We start from the raw sequence: 23,977 nt of genomic DNA on the forward strand, positions 1-23,977 counted from the left end.
CCAGACAGTAATACATTTATAATAGAGCAGCAAAACAGTAAGAAAATGACACATCTTAAGTACTTTTGAGACAAAATTCCAATACTGGCTTTTCTGTTTTTATTTTTATCATGGTCCATAGAAAAACTGGGCATAGCAATTTTACTCAATAAAATAATAGAGGATCTTGTGATTTATCAGCCTTTGTCATAGCAGCACACGCATCTGTTTAACAGAAACTTCTGTATGATGATATTCCATAATAGATTAGATGCCTATTAATAAATTAAACATTTTTGAATATAGTACTATAAAGAAGTATTTCAGTGCAACAGGTCAGTTTCTTGGAGCTGTACTGCACTCTTTGAAAAATAGATGATTTTTATCAGGCAACTAATGAATGTTATAAAATCTTCCTCCATAGCCTGAACTGACATTGCAAATCTACTCTTGAACTGAAAGAATATATTTAAACTTCTCCTCCTTTGCATTTGCAATATTGAAAGACTGCATATGTTTACAGCCTTTCATTGCAGTAGTCACCCTAGCCAGAAATGATTTTCTCAAGCAGCCACCTGCTTTCTTATATTTTTCGCATCTATTGTGGGTCTTGCAAACACTTGTATATTTTACAAAAGTATTTTCAGGATCTAGAGTTTATTATGACAAAGAATACCCAATGTACTTATTAATCTAGTTCTGTAGCTGTGTCATGTAAATACAGGTTCACTCTGAAAGGATAGTTTGGATAAAAGCAGCAGAAGTGACAATTAGAGATGGTGATAACTGCATTTTGTCAATAAAGACAATTACAAAGTAATCTCTATAGAATATTTCTTGCTGTGAGAAGCTACAGAATTCAGCACTGCCTTACACATTTAGCTAGTCAAGGTAAGCTATTTTAAATTTTTGGCTCAGTTTAATAACTATAAAAGGTTTTTTCAGCATATTAAAGCTACTTTAGAGTAAATTTCAATCTAGCTTCACTTAATTTCTGATTGATCTCAGGTTTTGTGTTTTGTTGGAGCATTTGTAAGAGTGCTAAGTATCTTTAAAGCATTTAACAAACAACTTCATATTTAAAATAAATAGATTACTCTGCAAATTACCATAGTTTCAGAGGTTGACTGAGAATGTGAAGATTTGCTTTGACTGGATGGAGCCCTCCAAAGATTAAAAGAATCATCAAAATCTGTAGAAGAAAAAAGAGTAAGAATCACAATGGAACATAAAAAGGTTTTCTTTTCCATTACTGTAAGACCAGCAGAGAGGCTAACAAGCTTTTCAAAGGAGGTTTTCACTGAAAAAGTAGCCAACGACAGCTACGTTTCTGATGATGCCAGAATATAAGCTTTCACACATTATACCTATGAATTCTTATCCATCCAATACCTCGAATAAACAGAAATAAAATACTTTCAGTGCAACATAAAATAGTCTAGAAAAAGCTGCACTTAGCTCAAACTGCAGTTGCATGGCCTTTAGTAATTTGAAATAGTTCACATTTAGCTTTACTTAAAATACATTAGTAGGAAAGTATTGAAGATACTGGGGTCTCAAAGCACAAAAATAATGAACAGATGTCCTCGTCTTCAAAACACTTCAAATTCACATTTTAAGAGAAGTAGTTTCAAGAAAACCCATATTCATAAATATAATGAAGGCAGAATTAGTCTGTAAATCTCTTTCAGCGTATAATGTGCCAAAACTTTTATAGCACATATCTGTCAATTATAGGTTTTGAAGCTTTCATATATTTAGAAAAGAAAATAACACAGAATAAAGCACTAGACTACACAGACTGTGAGTGCAAAACCCACAAAAGTGTAAATCCTAGATGTATCTTCCTTAATTACTAAAATGATCTTAGCTTATTTCATTTTGAATATAACTTTGTAGATGAGATTTTTATATTCCTGAAAAATGTGAGAAAAGTACTTAGGGAAAAACACAATAAAATTTCTTTTAGCTCCTCTTCTCCTTTTCTTAAAGAAAGAAAAAGTTTGGTTCTTATTACTGAAATATTATAGATTATTACCCCTTCCCCACCCCCCCACCGCCCTTATTTCAAAACTCCTGGAAAAGAAATTTTCTGGCTATGCTTTTCAATGACCTGATAAAGTCTATCTCAATTGCTCACTGAAAAGGTCTACAATCCTAGAGTTTGAGTTGCTCTTAAATACAATATTGCATCAGCTAACAGAACTACCAAAAGGCAAGAATAGGAGGATCATGGGAGCAGTGAAATGTGTTGAATTGAAAAAAAATTACACTTATAGGTAAATAAAGCAGACACTGAAGAAATTAAGGATTCTTTATGGTTGGAATTTTGTATATTGCTGAGATATTTCTCTAATAACCCAATGAGTTAACCAAGAATGTTTCCTTTCCTTGAGTCTGTCATTAAGTCATAACTTAGCAGGGGAAACAAAATTCCTCTTCTGTTCATGCTTCTGCAACTCAAGTTTAATAAAAGCAGACTTAAAAAGAACTGTTTAAATCTGCAGCCTTAAAAGATGGAAATATGGAAACTTAGAGACACACACACAAAAGAAAAAGAAAAAAGAAATTAACTTATTAATTTTCAGCCCCTTGAAAGTTTACTAATTGATTTCTGAAGAATTCCCCAGCTTTCTAAGCTTAAGGTCATATTTGGGCAAGAATGTGTGTTCCCACAATGCATCATAACGGGACTTAGAAATACTGTTCAGAAAATGATTAATCAATAAAAAAGTTGGATCTGAGATACTCCAAAAGTATACAGGTTAAAAATAAATATGAATCAATCCAATCTTAGTATTAGAGTCCATTCGTACACATGTAACCTTGAACACTTCAAGAAATAGGGGTCTTAATAACAGTACACATATTTCTTTTTCCAAAACTTTCATTGTACTGGATGTCATAAAGTCACAATGGTAAAAAGTATTTTACCCCTAATATTTTGCAAGAAAACGTACTACAGAACCCATTACATCTTTTCCATTTGCAACTTTTTGAAGATGTAAATAACAGCTCAGAACTTTGTCTGAGATGTGTTAAACTAGTGACTTACCTACTTAAATCTTCAGAGCAATATTGTGACTTCACACCATATTAAACTGCATGGTTTATGTATTTTACAGTTACATTTATATTAAGAATTATTGGAGGTTACTCAAAACTACAAGTTATTCAGGTTGGTTTAAACTACAAGATAATACAAGTCACTTACCACTTACACCACCTTTTTCTACCATGACATTGTCTTCCTTGTAAGAATTCAAATCAAACATGTAACATCCTAGGTAACAGTGTTTCACCATCTGATTCACGTGTTCATAGAACTGGCAGTGATACAAAAGGGCCCTAAGTGCAGGTATTCCTGTCTGAGAAAGGCCAGATTCTTCATCATGTACACAAGGACCCTGAAGACATGAAATTCACAAACACAGTTTCTTTAAAGAAATGTTTTACATAAAAAAGACTGTCAAAAAAACCCCTAAATCAAACTAAGTAAGGCTAATACCGTGTATGTGTGTGTATGCATAGCAGCTCCACAGGCTGTAACTAATCGATTTAAAAAATGAAATGTAGATTGCAAGGCTGAGCTAAATCATAACATTTTACAAAAACTGTCATGATTTAGCAAAATAGAATTAGCTGTTTAGCTCCTGAGAAGTGTGCTAACAGCTAAGTAGAAATCCAAGGAAAGCTATACATGACTGGATTTAAGCCAGTAAATGTTCAGTAGACTATACACTTTTAATTTCTCATTTAATTCTACTTACAGGTATTAACTAATGAAGAAGTTTTCTTTAGAAAAAGAGCACACTTACAGTAAAATAAGAGTATCCTGAAGAAGTCATCCTCTTCTAAAGTACACTGCCATTATACTACACCTATCCAAGCCAATCTTATGTGAGAAAAGATTTATTTAGAAAACAAGACATAAACTGAAAGAAATTCTCTTTGAAGTATGGTTTTCAGTAATTTCCTTTTAAATACTGACTTCAGGGAAAACTTCCTAGGGCAGTGGATTTATACCTGAAAAGAAAGACTTTCTAGTCTTATTTCAAATAAGCAGTTTGATTTGGCTGCCTTTGTTATAATGTTTCTTCCATGTTTTCTATAGTAACAGAAGAAAACAAGTACCTTGTTTAGACTGACCATAAAAATTAGAAGGGCAAAGAAGGCAAAAGAACTCAAACTGAGAAAAATTCAAACTAATTATATTCTGTAAGGCAGTTTGAGAAGGCACACTCCAATATTTCAAAAACCAACTAGTTAAAATTATGGAAAGAAAATTTGTCAGTGCTAATTAGAAACTTTCTTTGGCAGTCAGGAGAGACCAGAGTTAGATCAACTGAAAATACGTAATTTGAAAACCACTATTTATCCCCAAGAGTCTTTCCCTCAACCCCTCCAGTTACACTGAATACAAGCTTACTTCCCAATAAAACAAAACAGATTAAGTAGAAGCAGTAAAACTATATTGTTATACAGGATAAGTTATAACCAAAGTTTTAGATGGCTGTTCTTATTCCTTTGGGTTTCTGTAAGTTAGAAACAGCCTATTTTCATTATATGCATCTTATGCCAATTAATGGAGAATCAGATATGACAGTTTGAAGCAGAATGCAGTATTTCACATTAACTACTAAGGATGAATTACAAAACTCTACTCATACACTGTCAGCAATGTACTTAGACCATATCAACTATGACAATTACAAACTTTATAAATCTTGCTAAATTTAGTCCAAATTTTATTATCCAGCACTGTCTTCGCTAATTTAAAGAGCTATGCCAGATACTTTACTGTACAATGGGGGCCTTGAAAGAGGTACTCAGCAACTACATTCATAAAGTGCTCTGACTTCAGCGATCTTCATACAACACAGTATGCTGCATTCTTAGAATACTTTACACAAGTTGATTTTACTCATGACTAAAGAGTGGCATGGACATTTTTTAACATAGCAAAATGAAATATTATAAAGCAGATCAACTAGACAACAGCAACACTAAAGACATTCTCAAGAAGACCCTGGCCCACAACCTCTAAAGTCTTGCCTTTTCCAGTCCTATTTGTCTAAGGGATAAAATTATAATGTTCTACTTTGGCTGTGGTACAGCATCCCTACTACTCATCAAGATCCATCTAACAGCCCTTCCTAGAACTTGCTTGCATTAAAGGAAACAGACAAACTATCTTACTCGGTGCAAGGGAAAAAGAAGTTACAGGAATATAAAATTTAATCCTGGTGGTATCTTAGAGTTTTAATTGTTGTTTGTATTTAGAACAGTTTTAATTTACCAGTTACCATAAAGTGTTGTTTGATAATATCTTTCAGCATGAACACTTATTAAGTGATGAGCAATTTCCATTAAATTGCAGTTCTTAATAAGAGTCACATTGACTCAAAGCTTCTTTTAATTGCACTGGAATTCATCCAGAATTCTGCAACTGGATTCAATTTTTGTCACCTCACCATAGTCATTGAAATGATTTTTTAAAAAGCAACTTTTAAGAGAGTCTGTTACAATGGCTGCCCCTTTGTAAATTCCCTGCTATTAGGAATTTAAAACGTTACTATTTATATTGATAAATTTGAACACACAAAAGAGGATATAGTTGCATCTGTAAATTTCTTCAAAAACTGACATACACTGTTCTTACATAAGAATGATCTCACATAGTGGAAGGAACAAGACGGACAGAAAGAACAGGTATCAAGGCCTCAAGAATTCTGAAAACTGGGAACTAAGATCCATCTTTATGTACAATGAACCAGACTTGCTGAAAGTAAGATGAGGTAACTGACTCAAGAACAGAACTGAAAAAGCCTCTAGGGGATCTTATCAGTTTGCATCAACATCTGATGAGAGAAAGTAAAGGAAAACAGAGTCTGGTAATTGGTATTCAATGCCAGGACAAAAGGCAACGAGCAAAAACTGAAATACAGGAAATTCTATTTAAACCTAAGAAAAAAACTTTTATCTATCTGAGGGTATTCAAACATTAGAACAAGTTGTCCAGAGACGTTGTGGAGTCTCCATCCTTGGAAAGACTCAAAATCCATCTGGACACAGCCCCAAGCAACCTGCTCTAATTCATTCAGACTTGAGCAAGGTGTTATGTCTTTAAGAAGCATTTAAATTGGCCTAAGTAACAAGCTGCTTCATCTTTCTTGGGAAAGGGTTGTTTCTCATCACTTATTTCTGTCAAAACATTTTATAAACTTCACATTCTCAGAACTTCCCCTTCCTCATACCCCTCAAATCATGTTTTAACACATTCCAGGAGTGGGTAAAATGAATGACCAATTTCTTTCTGAAAACATTAATGGTACTACATAAGTAAGCAAGTTTCCTAGGAGCCCGAAGATATTATATTAATGAAATGAAGTCTATATACAAACTAAATTTGGCTCTATTATTGAGCTTGTTGGCAGTTTGAAAGAAGTTTATCTATTCATTTATTTCTCTTCCCAAAATGTAACCTTAGACATGCAATTTTTGTTTTATATCAAATGACATGTCTCTGTGACACTATGACCTTTCTCATCAAACGCAATAGTCACTCACTTGCCAAATAGAATCTTTCATGTCTTCTGTAGGAATTGGAATCACAAGGAGATTTTGTAGAATAAAAGCAGCCTGAAAGAAATTAAAGCATCAATGTTGCCATCTAGCCATCACAGTTCAAATAAACCACATCATATTAAATAGTACAGTCTACATATTATTTCATTGCTTTAGACATATGCTGAAACACAAAGAATTTTCATGTTCATGTTGGGAAAAATAACTAGAAGGATTTAAGTTAAAAGCCCTCAAACTTCACCTACAACAGACAGGGCATGGCACAAGAGAAGGCTAGTAAGAAAAAAGGGCAAGGAAAAGATGGAACATGAATCACTAGGAAAAAAATTTATTTTTTATAAAATATTTTCATCACTGTTCCAGTATAGTCAATCCTACTGAACGAGCATATAACAAGAAGTACTAGGGGACAAAAATCCTGAACAGAAAAGCCTACATAACTGTTTATGACCACTCATTTTATTGTCCTCATATTTTGCCTGGTATTTTTTTATTATTATAAAATAGTATGGACAACATGGAGAACACATTAAGATGCACAGACATGTTTCAAACATTTTCCTTTCTAAATACATGGCATGTCTGTTTTTCTAATCTATATTACACACACATCACATTCCTGTGGATGGATTGAAATAGGTTTCTCTATATTTTGACAATCTTTTGTAAATAAATTGACACTTAAGAGACTATAATTAAGAGACTAATTTGGAAGTCAAAATCAATAATGAAGTGCACATTCTCAAAAGCATTTTGGACATATAAATTCAAATATTACTTTGGAAAATGTAATTAATTAAGCAATAGAGCTGGGAAAAAACAAACTCGAGTGTCAGTTTTTATTTCTTATTCATTAGAATACAAGAAAAAACTGACAACCAGAGCTGACAGACAGTCGCAAAAAATGTGTACAGAGTTTAAAAACAGCATTATAGTGTTCTATGTGCTGTTCTAGCAGAGTACAAACTTTCAGTTCTCACCAATAAATCTTAGTGCCTAGACAAATTAGATCACTTTACGTCTGCAATGAAAAAGATATCTACTGCAGGTCACATGGTAAGTTTGTACCAAAGCATTCCTAAATGGAACAATGCAGCCATTAAAATCTGGGCTTATTAGTTATGCTTTAGCAACCTATTTATCTGACTGAGTAGGCATTAGGAGTTTTTATGTGTTCACTTGTATTGTTTAGATAATTTCTGTTTTCACACAAGTAATCTGTACTTGTTCCTTCTTGAGTAATTCTAAATAAGAAACTAAACATTTATTTTAATCGGGTAGTGTTTCATTTACAAAGCAGCAGGTGTTGTGCAGCATCAGAGAATAGTTATATAGAATAAAAAATACAAAAGAAGTCTTTTCTCCATAATGAAAAAGAACTTGATGATCTATGACAGCAGAAGGACACAAGAAACATACCTCCCTGCGTACCATGCTACACTCAGACTGGTCCAGAAGGATGTTTATCACCGTTCCCCACAGGCCACCTGAAATATTCTGGCAACTTTCTGCTAAAGCAATACATCCTATTTCAAGAGATGTAAGAGCTGATCCTATTCCAAGTGCTGTAAATCTGACCTAGTACATATAAGCACAACACAAAGTGATAGTTCTTATTGTTAATTGGCAACATATTTTTAAATTACTGTTAATTATTAAGTTGTATCAACTGAATCTGGAGCTTAAGGGAATCATTAGAAAAGTAACAACCTCTTTTCCTATATTTCTCCAGCTCTATACTCATAATCACAACTATGTGTATGCAAAAATCACAAAAGTAACAAGAGTATTTTTAAGAATTCAAAAATCTGTAAGACAGTCTTTAATATTCTTCATATTTTAGCACTTTACCACCATTTAGGAAACTCATAATTTAACAGATTTGCATCAAATACATTTGCTCTAAATTTGTAGTTCATGCAAATGTTTCTGCTTTGCAGCTAAGTAACAGCAATGTCAATGAAAACTGCCTATGAATCATGATCATGAGTGACTAATGAAAGCACAGAAGTCAGATGATGTAGGGAAGGATTTCTCATATGATGTTTATATGGAAACACACTCCCTACTGTATTATTACTGTTATTTAGGATATAGTCACTAACATTTTAAACAATTCAAAACAGGAATTTCAATATTAAATAAATTAAGGACACAAAAAATTTGCAAATCCTTAAGAGTCAAAATAATATATGAACTTAGTATCGCATTAACTAACCTCAGGGTCTCTATCTACCCATAAAGGAACCAGCCATGCCAGACCTAGATGAGACAGAACTTGATCTTCACTGTTCTCATAAGGCAAAGACCAAAGAGATACCCAGTCCTGATAAGAAAAAAAATTAAGAATGTAATCTATAAATCTGTCAATCTACGAGAGACTACCAGAAGTCTGAGCAACGAACTACATAATAAAACACTTTAAATTTAAACATAACACTGATATTTCAGGAAAAATATTCTGCCTCTATGAATTCTTTTTTGGCTTTACCTACAGAATAAAATTAAATTGTGTCTTCTTTATAGAGTTGAGGACACCAGTGATAAAGACAGAATATTTTACTTGAAATACTGGGATAACTATTTCCATTCAAAATTTACTCCTTATGTTTTTTATTTCTGTTTATTGTTAACACTTGTCTTTCTCTCTTACAAAACTAAAGAAACAAACACCTGGAATTTGGAGAAGCAGGTATACAGCTATTTCTACTTACATGTATGCTTAATTGTAATGAAAAGTTTTCATTTGTGGCTATCAGATATTAATAAAGAGTGGATTTTAATTATTATTAATAATTATTACACTTAATTGTTGAATTTGCTTTAACTGCTTCAGGATGAAGGCTTATGTTTTCTAAAACTCTAGCTATCAAAATACACACATGAACACAAAGCACAGATATGAATTTTGCTAATAAGTAATGACAGCTTCTTTTATCTAACAATTCTTTCATGTAGGTCAGTATACTTTCATATCTACATATACATACACATGTGAAAGAATACACACATGGATGTTTAAACATGTGTTGGAAAGCCTGTTATCTGTATGAAATAATGTTATAAATCCTAAAATTTGTTCATCCTATATAAAATCCTGATCTTTTCCAATAAAAAGGAAATGACACCTTATTCTGAAAGGCTTTTCAAAATCCTCAGAATTATTTACAAAATAATTTTATTGAGGTTAGAACTGATTCTTCAGCTTTCCTGTATACTATACTCTATCCTACACATTTATATCACATTATATACCAAATGAGATCAACATATTGTTTTTATCTTTACTATAATAAGACACCTTCCCTACCATGTATGAAAATTATCATTTAACTTCAGCAGTTAAAATACATCTGTGCATAGCCCTCACAAATGACAAGATAAGGAATAGGGTAATGCACTCACCGTATCCTTGGCTTGAGCCATCATTTCATGAGATAAGTGAAGCAAGCAAAGAACTGTGCTTTTTGTAACACCTTTTCCCATGAAGGACATGGCATTTCCTCCCCATTCCACATAAAATGATGAGATAACCTAGGAGTGAGAGTATAAAGTTCATGGTTGCGTTACTGTGAGCAGGATACAAATAAGAGTACAAACTGTCTTACACATTAAATCATAATTTAAACTCATGAAAAGATGACAGATTTTTAGCTGAATTTTAAGAATTTATTTATTTCTGAGTCATTTGGTCATGTGATGGTTTCCTATATAATTAAAACTTCTGAAGATCTGTGGGTTTTATTTGCTTATTTGAATGAAGAATTGCAGTCAATAATAAGCAAAAAATTGAAGAGAAACCTGAAAGTTTCTATTCATGGACCTGTAAGTCCGTGTATTGTACCCAGGGCTTCTTCTGCTAAGTTTAGAATTAAAAAATACAATTTCTTTTCAAAATTCTTTGTTTAAGAATTGTCATTTATACCTTTTATTGTGATTAGAATTGGAATAAATTTATCAGCTTTTGTATTTAGATTTATCAGGTTTTCATATATATCAGCTTTCAAACAGTAATGAACAGAAGGTCACTAGATCATAACATAAAATAAACTTTCTGACCAAATATCTAACCATATATATTTAAATAAATGACATGCTACTTTCACAAAACATGCCCCAAAATACTTAAAAAAAAAATCTAAAAACTTACAATTTGCATTTTTGCTGTTGTTCTTTCTTTCAGTGTCCCACTCTACAGAAATTCTTTTAAACACATTTTCTCCCCTCCTCCCCAAAAGAAACCTACATTTACTTTCATATTAAGGCCAAGTAAAACTGCACCTAGAGCTTATACATCACTAGTTGATTTAATTCCATAATATTTACTATTATTTTGTCCAGTTATAATGTTTCTGTTGAAAGACAACATCTATAACCTTGGTGCCATTTTAAGTCTAGACTTCAAATTACAGAGCTCATCTAATCAAATAGGTTTAAAATGGTTATTTCTTTCTACTCAAGAAACCATGGAAAGCTCAGACCTCTAAAACACTCTATGTTTTTCAGAACAATCGCAGTTATCATCTATACACAAATCTTCCAGATGCTTATGTGGTTGTTATTCACATCATTCAGTATTTACAAATGAATTAAAACTACCTTAAAGCTTTTCAAGCCTCTACCAATGCAACAAATAGATTTTGGTATTTGAAACTAAAAAGAAAACTTCCAAATGTACATCACTGCATATGAGCCAAACAGAAAGCCAGAACTATGCTTTCCCTGCAGTTTTAAGAAGCCTGGAGTTTTCAAGATTTTAGGAGCAAACACTAGTTGTCTACCACATCCACGGACTTAGCAAAGAAACAAGAACACTGAAAACAAGAATGAAATCTTAGCTTCCCAATAACTGCAGCATCTTGAATTACCTACCTCTTTTTTACTTTCTTTGTGTTAACAACCTACCCAATGAGTTACTGTTCCCCCAGACCACTTTTCATACTGTCATGATTTAGGAGTGGTAGTCCCTGATTTAGTGTTCTCACTGAAAACCCCCAAGACCATGCACGTGGTGGTATAGAATAACCCCAGGGTCCTAGTGTGCCCTTCCTGGCTGCTGCAAAAGTTAATTCTGTCCTGGCCGGAGCCAGGATGCATACATGGATATTGCCTGTGGGGAAATTATCTTGAATTTTTCCTCTAAGTGTTTCAGTTATTTAAAACACCACACATTTTTCATCTTGCTTTAAACTACAGTCACTGTGTGTTACCTCTTAAACCAGGGACAAAAGCACGTGCAATACAATCAAACTTCATAACTACAGATAAACATCACTCAATCTAGCCTTTGTATTTTTTCTATTTACTTAGCAGGAAAAAGCATCTTTCCCCCACCTATTCCCAGTGATGATATTCACTAAAAGTACACAGTAAAAACTGTAATGTCATTAGGTAAATAGTTCTTTACAAGCATTCAAACCAAAAGCTAAGTAACAACATAAGTTACTTGCCTCAAGAAGACCTGTTAAATATTTCTTACAAATTGTGACAGGTTCAACAGCAGCAGAATAGGTACTCCAGCCTGGAAGTGCAGTAACATGAACCATTCCTCGTAATGTTCTCTCCAGTGAAGGAAGTCCATAAAAATGTGGTGCATCTGTTAGCCTTAAGCATTGAAGCAGGTTCAAAGCCAGCTCTGTTCTGAAAGTGCCAGCAAATTCCAAGCCCTCTCTGGTTGAATTGTTAAAAAAAACAACAAAAAAAGATCAGCCATCAACATAAAGCCATGAATCATTTTGCAAGAGGCCAATGCCTCATTCTTCTTACTGTTAGTCTAAGGGTATTGGTTCCTATTGTTTTATGCATAGAGTAACAGGAATTAAATTCACTATTTCTAGCTTCACCCAGGTTCTGAAAACATGAAATTGCATCTGATTACAACAGGACTGCTACACAAAAAGAAAGGACAAATGATATATAACTCATTATTAAGGAGCACGTTAAATAAAAAGCAAGAGATTGAGGATGATGGATGACAATGAGAGGAGTTGCAAAGATTAGTAGGTTACACTTATGTTTGTTCTGGTTCAATAGACAAGCATAAAAATATTTCCTGCAAAATAGCATAAATCTAGAATTCAATAGAAAAAAAATACAGGAGTGTCAGACATAACTAGCTGGGATTTCTATAATATGACCCTTTTCCCATGAAGAAGGTATCATTTTGAAAGTATCTTCACAAACAGTTATATTGTGGCACTTAAATAAACAAATATTATCTTAAGATGCAATTACAGCAGCTCTCAGAATGCACTTGGGCAGAGAGAGTTGGTGTGGGAGAGATTATATGAGAAATCTGGAGAAAAAATTATGCAATAATTTTAATTCATTTCTGTGTTTGCTCAATTTACAGGAAAAGGTTGAAACTTCATGCTAAAAGTAGCTGTCCTAAATGTGCCAAAAAGGAGTTCAATGGAAATAAACATTTATTGATATTTCAAATATTTCACTGTTCTACTTTGCTATAAATGCATGCTACAAAGTCAATGAAGTTATCATTTGCCTGTAGAAATTTCCAGCAGTGAAAAATTTCCTACCTTCTCCATGCAAACAATTTAATTACCCATTTGCTGAAAAGTGACCACTAGCACATACTCTTCTAAGTTTCCTAGTTAATTTCCTAATTTTACTGTGAAAAGGACTATCTAATGTTGATCTCCACCTCAAGAAGTGTATATTCCATTTTTACAGTTCAGAACAATTGACTCATGACGTAATTACACCAAAATTGTGACCAAGATTCAGCAGCAATAGCTGTTATGATCCCCAGTCAGAATTACATGGACAGGTCCATTTACACTGTACCTGTCAGTCACTGACATGGAACAAACTAACAACATGTTAAAAAGACAAATGAGTTCTTTATCCAGTCGCTGCCTGACAGCAGTCTGTGTTTCATCTATTTCATCCTGCACTCGGGATTCTGGTCGCACCAGGAGGCCCAGAAGGGATTTTGGATTCTAAAAGAAAATAATAAAAATTGAATCACATAATGCATTGTTTAAATCCTATTTTAATACCCACATTAAAGCCATGTTTCTGTCGAAAGCTTGCAAATTGCACAAAGTCCATGATTATTTTACTAAGAAGTAACTCTGTAAAAAGCACAGTGAAAAATTCCTAAAATTACCAATAACTTGAATCTTGAATCTACTAAATGCCATAAAAGAATCTATGTTAAGGCCTTTAAAATTTCCTGGCATTAAGTACATGATGCATTTTGAAGCATAAAAGAAAACTCAGAAGTTATATACAGCAATAACCTGCAATAAAAAATAGATCACCAAAAAGCCAGAAAACACAGAGTAGTATTATTAGTTCAGGTTGTATCTTGCATGTCTCAGCTGCTTGAAAGACTTTATATCAAATGGTCTTAAGATTTGATATCAATATATTGAACGTACCATACTTTCAAAAATTTCTACGCTCCCCAGCTAGTGATAGAAATTGAAGTACCTGTAGTCTATGAGTAACTGAAATTAAGTCTACTAGCATTTTTTCCTAAATGTTTACATTGTATTTTTAAGTGGCAAAATGCAAATGCATGCAGACTGTATTTAACATAGGATACCCGCTGTAAGATCAAGGTTCTATGATTTGAACTTAGAGAAACAATTCACAATCAAAGTAAAGAAGAAAAATTACTGTGGTTCAAAGTTGATGTCCCCAAACATTAAAACTGTAGCACTAAACACAAAGTAGCAGATATCAACAGCACGTTATCTGCTATTTCTTGCCTTTGCTAATAGAAGTCATGTTTGTGATGAACTCACCAGAATCAAACCAGCCAACCAGTTCACAGTTACATAATTTCTCACAGTCTACAGCTAACTTCTTGGGTATATTCTTACATTTTTAAGCAATGATTTCAAGATCCACTTTAGATGGTCTGACTCCAGACTTGATCTCTGCTCTCTAAGCCATTTATTTAAAAATCTCAAGACATCCACTAAAAGCTTTTCATCCTCTAGTGAAGCTGGAAGCACCTGTAGAAACCTGCAATGCAAATAAAAATACTTTCATACATGTAGGACATTAAAAGAGAGTGTAAAATCTCAGGCTAATAGGACTGAAGTTACCTACAAATGTGACATTATAAAGAGCAAATATGTATATTACACATATTCTCATATAGCAAATATGGAATTATATTAATATATCATACATATTGTATATTAAAGGTATTTTTAATGTTTTTACATAAATAGTGGCTATATTAAATTATTATGCTATTACACATTTATTATGGTTATTATACAAAATTGTTAAGTATATTTAAAAGTGTATTTACCTATAGTAAATATAGAATTCTGTATAGTAAAAGGTAGAGAAAGCGGAACAAGGACACAGGAAAGAAAAAGTTAATTAGCTATTAAATACTAGCATTTAATAATAATAATAGCAAAGCCTACCTATGCATCTTAAATAATCCTTATTTCAAATACAGCATCTTATATTTTTGATGGCTTTGTGTATGTAAATTACAAAATCACATCATCTTTGAGATCAGAAGGAATCTGTGCCAGTCATCCTGCTCATGCAGGGATACCTGCAGCTGGTTGCTCAGGATCATGTCCAGGCAGCTTTTGAGTAACTTCAAGGACAGAGACACCAAAACCTCACTGAGCAACCTGTGCCAGTGCTTGGTGACCTTCACAGTAAAAAAGTGTTTCCTGATGTTCAGAGGAAAGCTTTTTGTGGCCATTGCCTCTATCACTGGGCACTACTGGAGGGAGCCTGGCCCCATCTTCTTCATACCTTCTCTTCTGGTACTTGTACACACTAATAAGACCCTCACTCTGAGCTTTCTTTTGTCCATAATTATCAGTCTCAGCTCTCTCATCCTTTCCTCATAGGAAAAAAGCTCATCTTTCATCATCCTTGTGGTGCTTCACTGGATTCTCTGCAGTACGTCCGTATCTCTCTTGTACTAGAGAGTTTAAAACTGGACCCAGCACTCCTGATGTGGCCTCACCAGTGCAGAATGGAGGGGAAGGATCACCTGCCTCAACCTGCTGTCAACACTCTTAAAGCAGCCCAGGATACCATTTGCCTTCTTCTTGGCTGCAAAGGCACATTGCTGGCTCATCTTCAACTGGTGTCCACCAGGACCCACAGGTCCCTGCCTGAAAAGCTGCTTTACAGCTTGGTGAACCCCAGCATATAGAGATGCATGGGCTTGCACCTCCCCTTGTTACACTACCTGAACTTCCTGTCAGCCCATTTCTTCATCGTGTTGAGGTCCCTCTGGCACCATGACCTTGGCTATCAGCCACTTCTTCCAGTTTTGAAACGTAAGCAAAATTGCTAAGGATGCACTCTGTCCCATCATCTCAATGATTAATGAGCATGTTGAACAGGACTGGACCCAATACTGATCCCTGGGGCACATAGCTAGTTACTGTCTTACAACTGAACTTCATATCACTGATCACCTCCTGGGCCCGGCAGTTCAGCTGGTTTACCACCCACTGCACTGTATACTCATCCAGCCCATATCTCATCAGCTTCTCTACAAGGATCTTACTGGAGACTGTGCCAAAATGTACAATATCCACTGCTCTACTGTCACCCACCAATCCAGTCATTTCACTGTAGAAGGGTATCAGCAGGCTGGTCAAGTATGACCACCCCTTGGTGAATCCATACAGACTACTTCTGATGACCTCTTTGGCATTCATGTGCATGGAAATGGTTTCCAGGATTGGCTGCTCTGTCACCTTCCCATCGCTTAAGGTGAGGCTGACTGGCCAGATAAGAACAACATTTGCTTTCCTTCCCTTCTTAGGTACCAGATTCAAACCCAGGTGGACTTCTGGCTTTCTTAACTGCAACTCTGCATGGTCCGGCAATGTCTCTATATTCCTCCTAAGTCACCTGTCCCTACTTCCTCTCTCTGTATGCTTCCTTTTAGCATTTGACTTTTGCCAGGAGTTCCTGATTTATCCTCACAGGCATCATGGCATTTTTACCTCGCTTCCTGCTCAGTGGCATGGACCACTCCTGAGCTCAGTGGCAGTGATCACTGAATATTAACCAGCTTTCTTGGGCTTCACACTCCTCCAGGGCCTGATCCCATCAGACACATATACTGAAATCTTTAAAGAGGGCAAAGTTTGCTCTCCTGAAATCCAGTGCTGTGATGTTACTTTTTGCCCTACTCTTCAGGATCCTGAACTCTACCACCTCATGATCACTATAGCCAAAGCTGATTTAGATCTTCACATCCCTAATGAGTCCTTCCTTTTCTGCGAGCATGGGTTCCAGCAGAGCACGTCTTCTTAGTGCTTGTCTGTCACGTAGATGAGGAAGTTATCGCTTCTCCCTTTCAGGGAACTTCTCCCTTTCCAGCAATCTCCAGAATCACTTAAGCCGTACAGTGCTGTCCCTCAAGCAGATACAGGGAACAACATATATATCTATATATGCATATACACACACACATCAAAATCAGAGGTGCATGGACAATCAATTCCAAAAATTTAAATTATGAAAACAAAGAATTTTATAATTTTAAGATCACAATCCCTCAAGTACTTTTGTAGTCAATATGCTTACCTGTTTATTGCTTTTTGCCAAACCAAGCTCTTCAAAGTGGTTCCACAAGACCCAGAACTGTATTTTAATGCAAGCCTGTCATTCAGAACATAGAAACTCAGCCTAGTGAGAGCAGCCCTAACATCCTTGTGGGATGCTGCCTGAATAATTGAATTAAGACAATCCTGCAGTCCATAATTTGTGTGAGTTATTTTCAGGATAAGAATGTCTTCTGAGGATAGTTTTAGTGAGTCTAAAAATCTGAAAAGGCATAGAAAACAATTATTAACAGTTAGCACCTTTACAAACTGTTTCACGCAGTGTTGAATCCTCCTATTTCCTGTTTAAATGAGAAGACGAAACAGAAATTGCCTTAAAAAATATTTTGGTTAACCAATTTTTTCTTCACTACCCCCTTCAAAAACATCTGAAAAACAATACCACCACATTTAAATCATGAGGTGTTTGGGTTCTTTGGAAAAATGGCACCTCTCAAAAAGTTACCTGAAAGGTGCTATTTCCACTGTTTGTAACAAACATTTTCTCCATGCTATTGTAAACAGTCACTTGGACAACTCTATTTCCCTATTTTCTTTTTAAGAGATTGCATTATTTCAGCCAGAAGGTACTTCAAATAAACATGATTTGTCAAATCAATAACTGCAGTTTCAAATTGCTCAGTGCTACACTATTTACTGATAAAACTTGTAGGACCCTTTAAAGGCCACAAGTGAAACCTAAAAATTTCTTGAGATGGAGAGAGATGCAGATACAAGAACTTCCGTCCTATTGAATCAGGAAGGAGTCTGCTGAGACATTGAGTTCTGTACACAAAATACTTTAAAAGAGAGAAATGATGCTTTATCAAGACCTAACCAAAGGAAGCAAAGTGAATTTTCTTCATTATCTACCCTAATTCTTAGTGTTACCATAAAAAACAATAATTTTTTCTCCTCAAGGGAAGAAAAAGTCATGAAACTTCATAGATGGGGAAAAGAGGCAGCTCCCTAAGAAACTACAATGATTACAAAAAAAACCAGTCACAGAGTCCAGTTAATATTGTTTGAAATTAGCCTGACCATCAATAAAAGCTGGATTAAGCTCTAGACCTCATGTCTAAATGCAATTTAGGTAAAACATTAACTGTGACAATACATGTTTATCCTCTTGGGATGCGATCCTTTATGCTTAAAAGGATAGCATTCTCAAACCAGTAACAACTTGAACAGCTGTTTGAAGTTGGAAACCTATTTAAACTTAATACAACCCTAATTTAATTGAAATATAATGGGATTTAAAATAAAAGATAAAACATCTCACGTTTCTGCTTCCTTCTCATAATTTATCAGTTGCAGTAAGTTTTCAATCCCATGGTGCCATGACAGATTCCAAGCCATCTTAAGCATATCCGATACAGGTTTCATAGTCAGGCACTCAGAAGACAATGGCACCACAACAGTATTAGGGCTAACTACATGATGAGCAGTGATCCTCACTGGGAGATGATACCTAAAAAAACGCATAAATAACAATAATGATTTTTAAAAGTGGTTGGTGAGAGGTTTTCCATTTGCTTGTTTTTAAATTAAATGCCCTATTAGAGCAAGCTTTTAAGATTGCAAATAAATGTTTTTGAAACTCTTTTCCAGAGAACAAAGACTTGGAGGAAAAATCCCATGTTTAGAAATGCTGGCTACTCTTGATGCTAAATTCAAGGTTTCCCTTCATTCGTCCACCTCCATACTTCAGGAAGGACAGCAAATAGAAAGCAGCAATACTAACTGTAAAATAAACAAAACCAATCAAACAAAAAAAAACTCCAAAAAATCACTATGCACACATACCTCCTAACAACAGCAACAGGTAAACTGAAGGCAGGTACAGCAGTATCATTACTGGCTTCGCCATCAGCCCTGCAAGAGATCAAGTCCTAGTTATTATCCTCTATTTTAATACTTGATTTTCTCCTAATGCTACATTCATTATTTCCCTATTACCTGGATACAGATGTATTTTACCCTTCAGCTACATCTTCAGTAAGCCACTGATGAATAACTTTTATTAATAAACAATGTTTCTTCATGATTATGCAATGTTACGATAGTTCTTACTTCGCACACATATAGAATTCTTGTTGCAGATGCATTGTACATTAAAAATACCATGCTTGTTTCCTTTTTTCTATTAGAGTAGAAATACACACTATATTTGGTGTATTTCATGTGCATGAATTCTAAAAGCGTATTTTTTCTCATGTATATGCAAATTTCAAATAATAAAATATGATAAGCTGAGGTCTGTTGGTTTAAAGGCAACTGCTACATTTAAAAGCCAAAGTAAATAGAAAAATTCTAATTCAGTTACAAAAACACAACTCGAGATAGCTATTTGATATGTGTAGCTTTCATTTATGGAAAAGAATTACAGACCAATCAGGGTTTTTTGAAAAGTAAACTTAAAATTAACACTCTTGTACTAAGCATTTATACTGTAAAAATATGGCACATAGACCCATGCATGCAACCCAAACATGAAGCAATTTGTTTAGACTACAAATATGCGATTTTAGATATATAAAACTTTGGGGCATAATTTGTTTGGAGATATATAAAAACTTACATTCATTAAAACCTTAAAATTTGACTAGAGAATATGCTATTAAATAATTGGTTTTTCATACCATGTTTCTGTTCTTGCTACTTCATCAAACAACAGAAGACAAAGCAATACTGTAGTTTCAGTTAAAACAGCACGATCATTTTGGAGGATCAGGGAAACTGAATAAAAAAAATATATTTTAAAATGTGTTAGGAAAACACTGACATCTAAGAATACATAGGACACCAGCTGAAAACAACTGAATCCATAGTCATTTTGCCAACATCTTCAACAGATGCCCAAACATAGGTAACACTAGCACACAATGGTTTATATGTTAAATATTAGACTGAAAGTGATCCAAGGTTCTCAAGAAGGTATTTGGTTAAACATCTAACCATCTTTCCACACATGTATTACAGTCAAAATGGAATCTTTACCTCTGAACAGCAACAGCAGTAAAGATGACTGCTGTGCTAGGGACAGACGAACAACGGGATCAGCATACACCAGTTTGCGTAACAGTGTTAGACATGGCAACACCATGGATTCCATAAGCTGCCGGAACAGAGAAAAAAATAAAGATAACTATTAATATAGTCTGTTATGATATTCTTAATGCAATCATGCCATTAAGCAATGCATTCCCTCATTTATAGTAGAGAAATCTAGAACTTCCTTTGGCAAGCACATTTCATGTTTCATCCAGATGACAACTGCATATTCATTACAAAATATTTATTCACTTCCCGTTTTCTTTTATTATTAATTGATGGCCATTTCATTGGTCTCTGACATCACAAAACAATTATAACATTTGCTTTCAAATTACATATTTTTAAGCAGTATTTATGCGAGCCTTATTTAAATGGTGCTTTTTCTTCTACTACTACTTCATTTATCCTTTTCTTGGTAGGCACTTTTCTAAGAACATGCAACATACTTTGTTTGTTTTTCTTTGCTATTGATTTTAGGTTTAATTTTTTTTTAGAGATCACTTCAGGGGAGAATGAGAATCCGGACTAGATTCTCTCAGGATAGTGTCCTGGGGTCACAGTCGCTAGAGAGTTGTTGCCTGTGCCTTTCCTGGATTAAATTTTATAAAGACCTAAAACTATTATTTTAAAGTTTATCCTAGACACTTTCTTAGCTATGAAGGATCTGCTTAAAGCCATATATTTCCCATGCTTGTACTCCTGTGTTATTAAGTAATATTTACTCACTACCCAAACCAAATAATAGTTGCATTAGTCTCTATCTCTTAAAGAAGGTAAGATAAAAAACTGACATTAAAAAAAAAACACAGCAAAAAAACTGAGGAACCCAATATTTTGATTTCTCCAATTATGTTTCAGTGGTTTACAAAAGTACTCACATACAAGCTATCGTAAACCACACAAGGCATTCCTTTATGCTACAAAATAATCTTAGATATTGATAATCTGGGAAAAATAAATTACCATTACTGAAGAATGTTTCATTAGTTTGACAAAAAAAAGGAATGCCACTAAGTATCCAGCAGTACTTTTCTCTTGTACATTGAAGTCAATGCTATACAAAAATTCTCATTATTTCTTAAAATAACTCAAGGTTTGAACTGATAGATGCAATAACAATACTATACAAGTAAGCCAAGAAATATGCAAAAAGTTTATCCATTGAAGTTACATTGACACATTATAGGCTAAATATGCTTGTATAAAATGATTTCAAAGAATGAATTGGAGAAAAAAAATCAAGCATAAGATTAGACAGACTACAAAGATAGAAAGCTCAATATCTAACCAGATATACACTCAACTCTGAATGTGATCTTAGGTCTTGAGATCCTCTCTGGTGAGGTGATCTATTGGTCAGAAAATTACTTATACCTGAAACTCAATCTGACACATTTCCAATAATATCTCATTTTTAATTGTAACTTGCTTCAGGGTTTCAGCTAAGAAACTATGATATATAACACATTTTTTTAAGGTAATTTAAAATTTCTTTTTGGTCTCTACTGAGAAAACTTCAGGGAAGTTTAGGTACATTTCAGAACCTCATCACACAGTTCTCTGGCTAACTCCTCTCATAGGTAGGGAAACCAACCTTCTCTCATTAAGACAACCTCAGCATCATCAAAGATAGAATAAAATACATATTGCAATTACAGTTGTTACTAAACATTTGTACTCAATGCAGTATTAATGCACAAACACTAGCGTTATAGGTGCAGAAAAAGGCAAAATCTACTACTGCGATGCTGTGCAATGCTTGCAGAAGAACTTGTAACAATGCTTTTACCTTGCCATCCACGTGTAGACACTCATGAAGGTAAGCCAATATCTTTTCCATCAGACCCAACTTTTTCACGACGTCATGCATTTTGGTATCTGTAGGAAACACAAAAGACAGTGAGAATGACTGGTTCCACATCAGTTTAATATTAGCCTTCTTTCTCTAAGATCACAAATCTTGCTCTCGAGAAGAAGCTCCCAAAATTGCCAATCAACAGTAGTACAGATCTCTACAAAGGCAAACCTCCTCAAAGCCTTGTTATCTGACTACAGTAGCTTCTAGCACAATAGATTCTTAAATATCTTAAATAACTTCCCATAAGAATTTTATGTTCAATTACAGTAATACCCAGTGCAACTCAGTCAAACAACTATTTCACTTGTAATATTTTAACTGTTTAACTGTTTAATATGGAACTGAAAATGTTATTTACTCAATCGCCAGGATAGTATTTTCCACAGATAATACCCTTCAGAGTATCTGGTTTAAGATTATTCAACAACAACAACAAAAAGTATGTCATTGAGTTGGCTGGATTTGTTTGGCTTGGGTTTTTTTTATAACTAAAAACTCATCATGCATATAAAACTTGTCCTGAGAAATCTGCATTTTTTTTCCATTAAAATTTCATCCTATGCTTTGTTTCATTTGTGAAACATCTGAAAACTTCATAGTCATAACTGAATGTACTTTATGAGACAAAATAAGTATTTCCTCATTTTTGTGATAGATCTTCTGACCAAAAAAACGTTAATTTTAATATTATCTAAGATTTCATCCTCCCATGGGGAAAACCTTATGTTCTATTGTTAGAATTCGAATTTTTTGAGGAAACCATCCTTGAATCAGTTTGAGTATGCAGAGTACAAACAAAGGTTTGAAACTCTAGTTATGACCCTGCACTGAAAGAAATACTGATCTATGCAAGATTACTTACTTGCATCTTAATTCCATATCTCCTCTACCAGAATTCATAACTTTTCCCCATGTGTGCAACGCAGTTCTTCACTAAGTACAAAATCCCTCTAGTTAGACTGTGTAATCTAAGAATTAACTTTCCTAATTAAAAAAGCACCACCAACAAAAAATATACGTGCAATACACATATGATTCTGTACCTGAGCTAGCAATAGCAAAGAAATTTGAAGTACCATTAGTTCTGGGACAGATCAACAAACTGATGAACATTAAAAAGGAAAAGCAGAAAGAAAGCCCTTGCAGAGCTTACAGAATTCATCTTACTCCTCTATTACCCACAGAAGCTGTTTTTTTCAAATGAGACCACTGTTCTTTTTATTCTTGAGGGCAACAACAGCAAATAACTACCTTTTTTCTTATTTGAATTGGTAGATCATCCACAATAGTGCTAATATTTTGGTCCAGCAATATACATAAATATTACAAAGAATATCCTTAGCACAAGCATAGAGAAAACCAAGCAAAACTGCAAACTCATGACTGACCATACATATTTTCTGGAAAATTTTACCTTCTAAAATGACAGCTAGCTGCTCGGCTGCAGATTTTCGTAAAACTAGGTCAACAGCATCAGAAGTCAAGATCTCATACAGCTTTTCAACAGTTTCTCCCTAAAAGTAAAACTATATTAGACTTGCAACCAGTATGCTATCATGAAAAAAGGTAACCAGCCAAATTTCCCAAGAGAAAGTAGAAAACAAAAATATCTAAATTCCTTATCAGAATTTATTTGACTCGCGTAATATGAATGGATTGGGTTATAAACTTTTTGCAACAAATCTCTGATATCTGCGGAATATAATACCCCAATAGTTTCTGGTGCACAACAGATGCAGATTTCTAAGAAATAATGCTTAATTTACATAAAACTACAGAAAACACAACACTATTTGGAAATACTAGAATATGCTTCCGAGTCTGTGAAGGGGACTGACTTTTTAATGGCAATAGGGTTAGAGAAATTTACATCATCCTACCTACGCATACACAGGAGAGGCCCTAAATTATGAAGGATGTA

General features: G+C 34.3%; 1 protein-coding gene across 1 annotated transcript in view; it reads right to left on the reverse strand.

The window, feature by feature from the left end:
• The window catches only part of RTTN (rotatin), a gene marked incomplete at its 5' end in the record, with an annotated part of 77,141 nt that overhangs the window by 25,716 nt on the left and 27,448 nt on the right, over positions 1-23,977 (reverse strand). The window contains 16 exon segments of the mRNA XM_009081016.1: positions 1,089-1,171; positions 3,194-3,386; positions 6,550-6,621; positions 7,987-8,145; positions 8,786-8,893; positions 9,973-10,101; positions 12,018-12,237; positions 13,372-13,526; positions 14,418-14,562; positions 17,125-17,364; positions 18,424-18,612; positions 18,948-19,005; positions 19,776-19,880; positions 20,142-20,259; positions 21,988-22,076; positions 23,471-23,566. Coding sequence (XP_009079264.1) covers positions 1,089-1,171; positions 3,194-3,386; positions 6,550-6,621; positions 7,987-8,145; positions 8,786-8,893; positions 9,973-10,101; positions 12,018-12,237; positions 13,372-13,526; positions 14,418-14,562; positions 17,125-17,364; positions 18,424-18,612; positions 18,948-19,005; positions 19,776-19,880; positions 20,142-20,259; positions 21,988-22,076; positions 23,471-23,566 — 2,159 coding nt within the window.

This window comes from Acanthisitta chloris, unplaced genomic scaffold (genome assembly GCF_000695815.1).
Source record: "Acanthisitta chloris isolate BGI_N310 unplaced genomic scaffold, ASM69581v1 scaffold2468, whole genome shotgun sequence".
NCBI lineage: Eukaryota > Metazoa > Chordata > Aves > Passeriformes > Acanthisittidae > Acanthisitta > Acanthisitta chloris.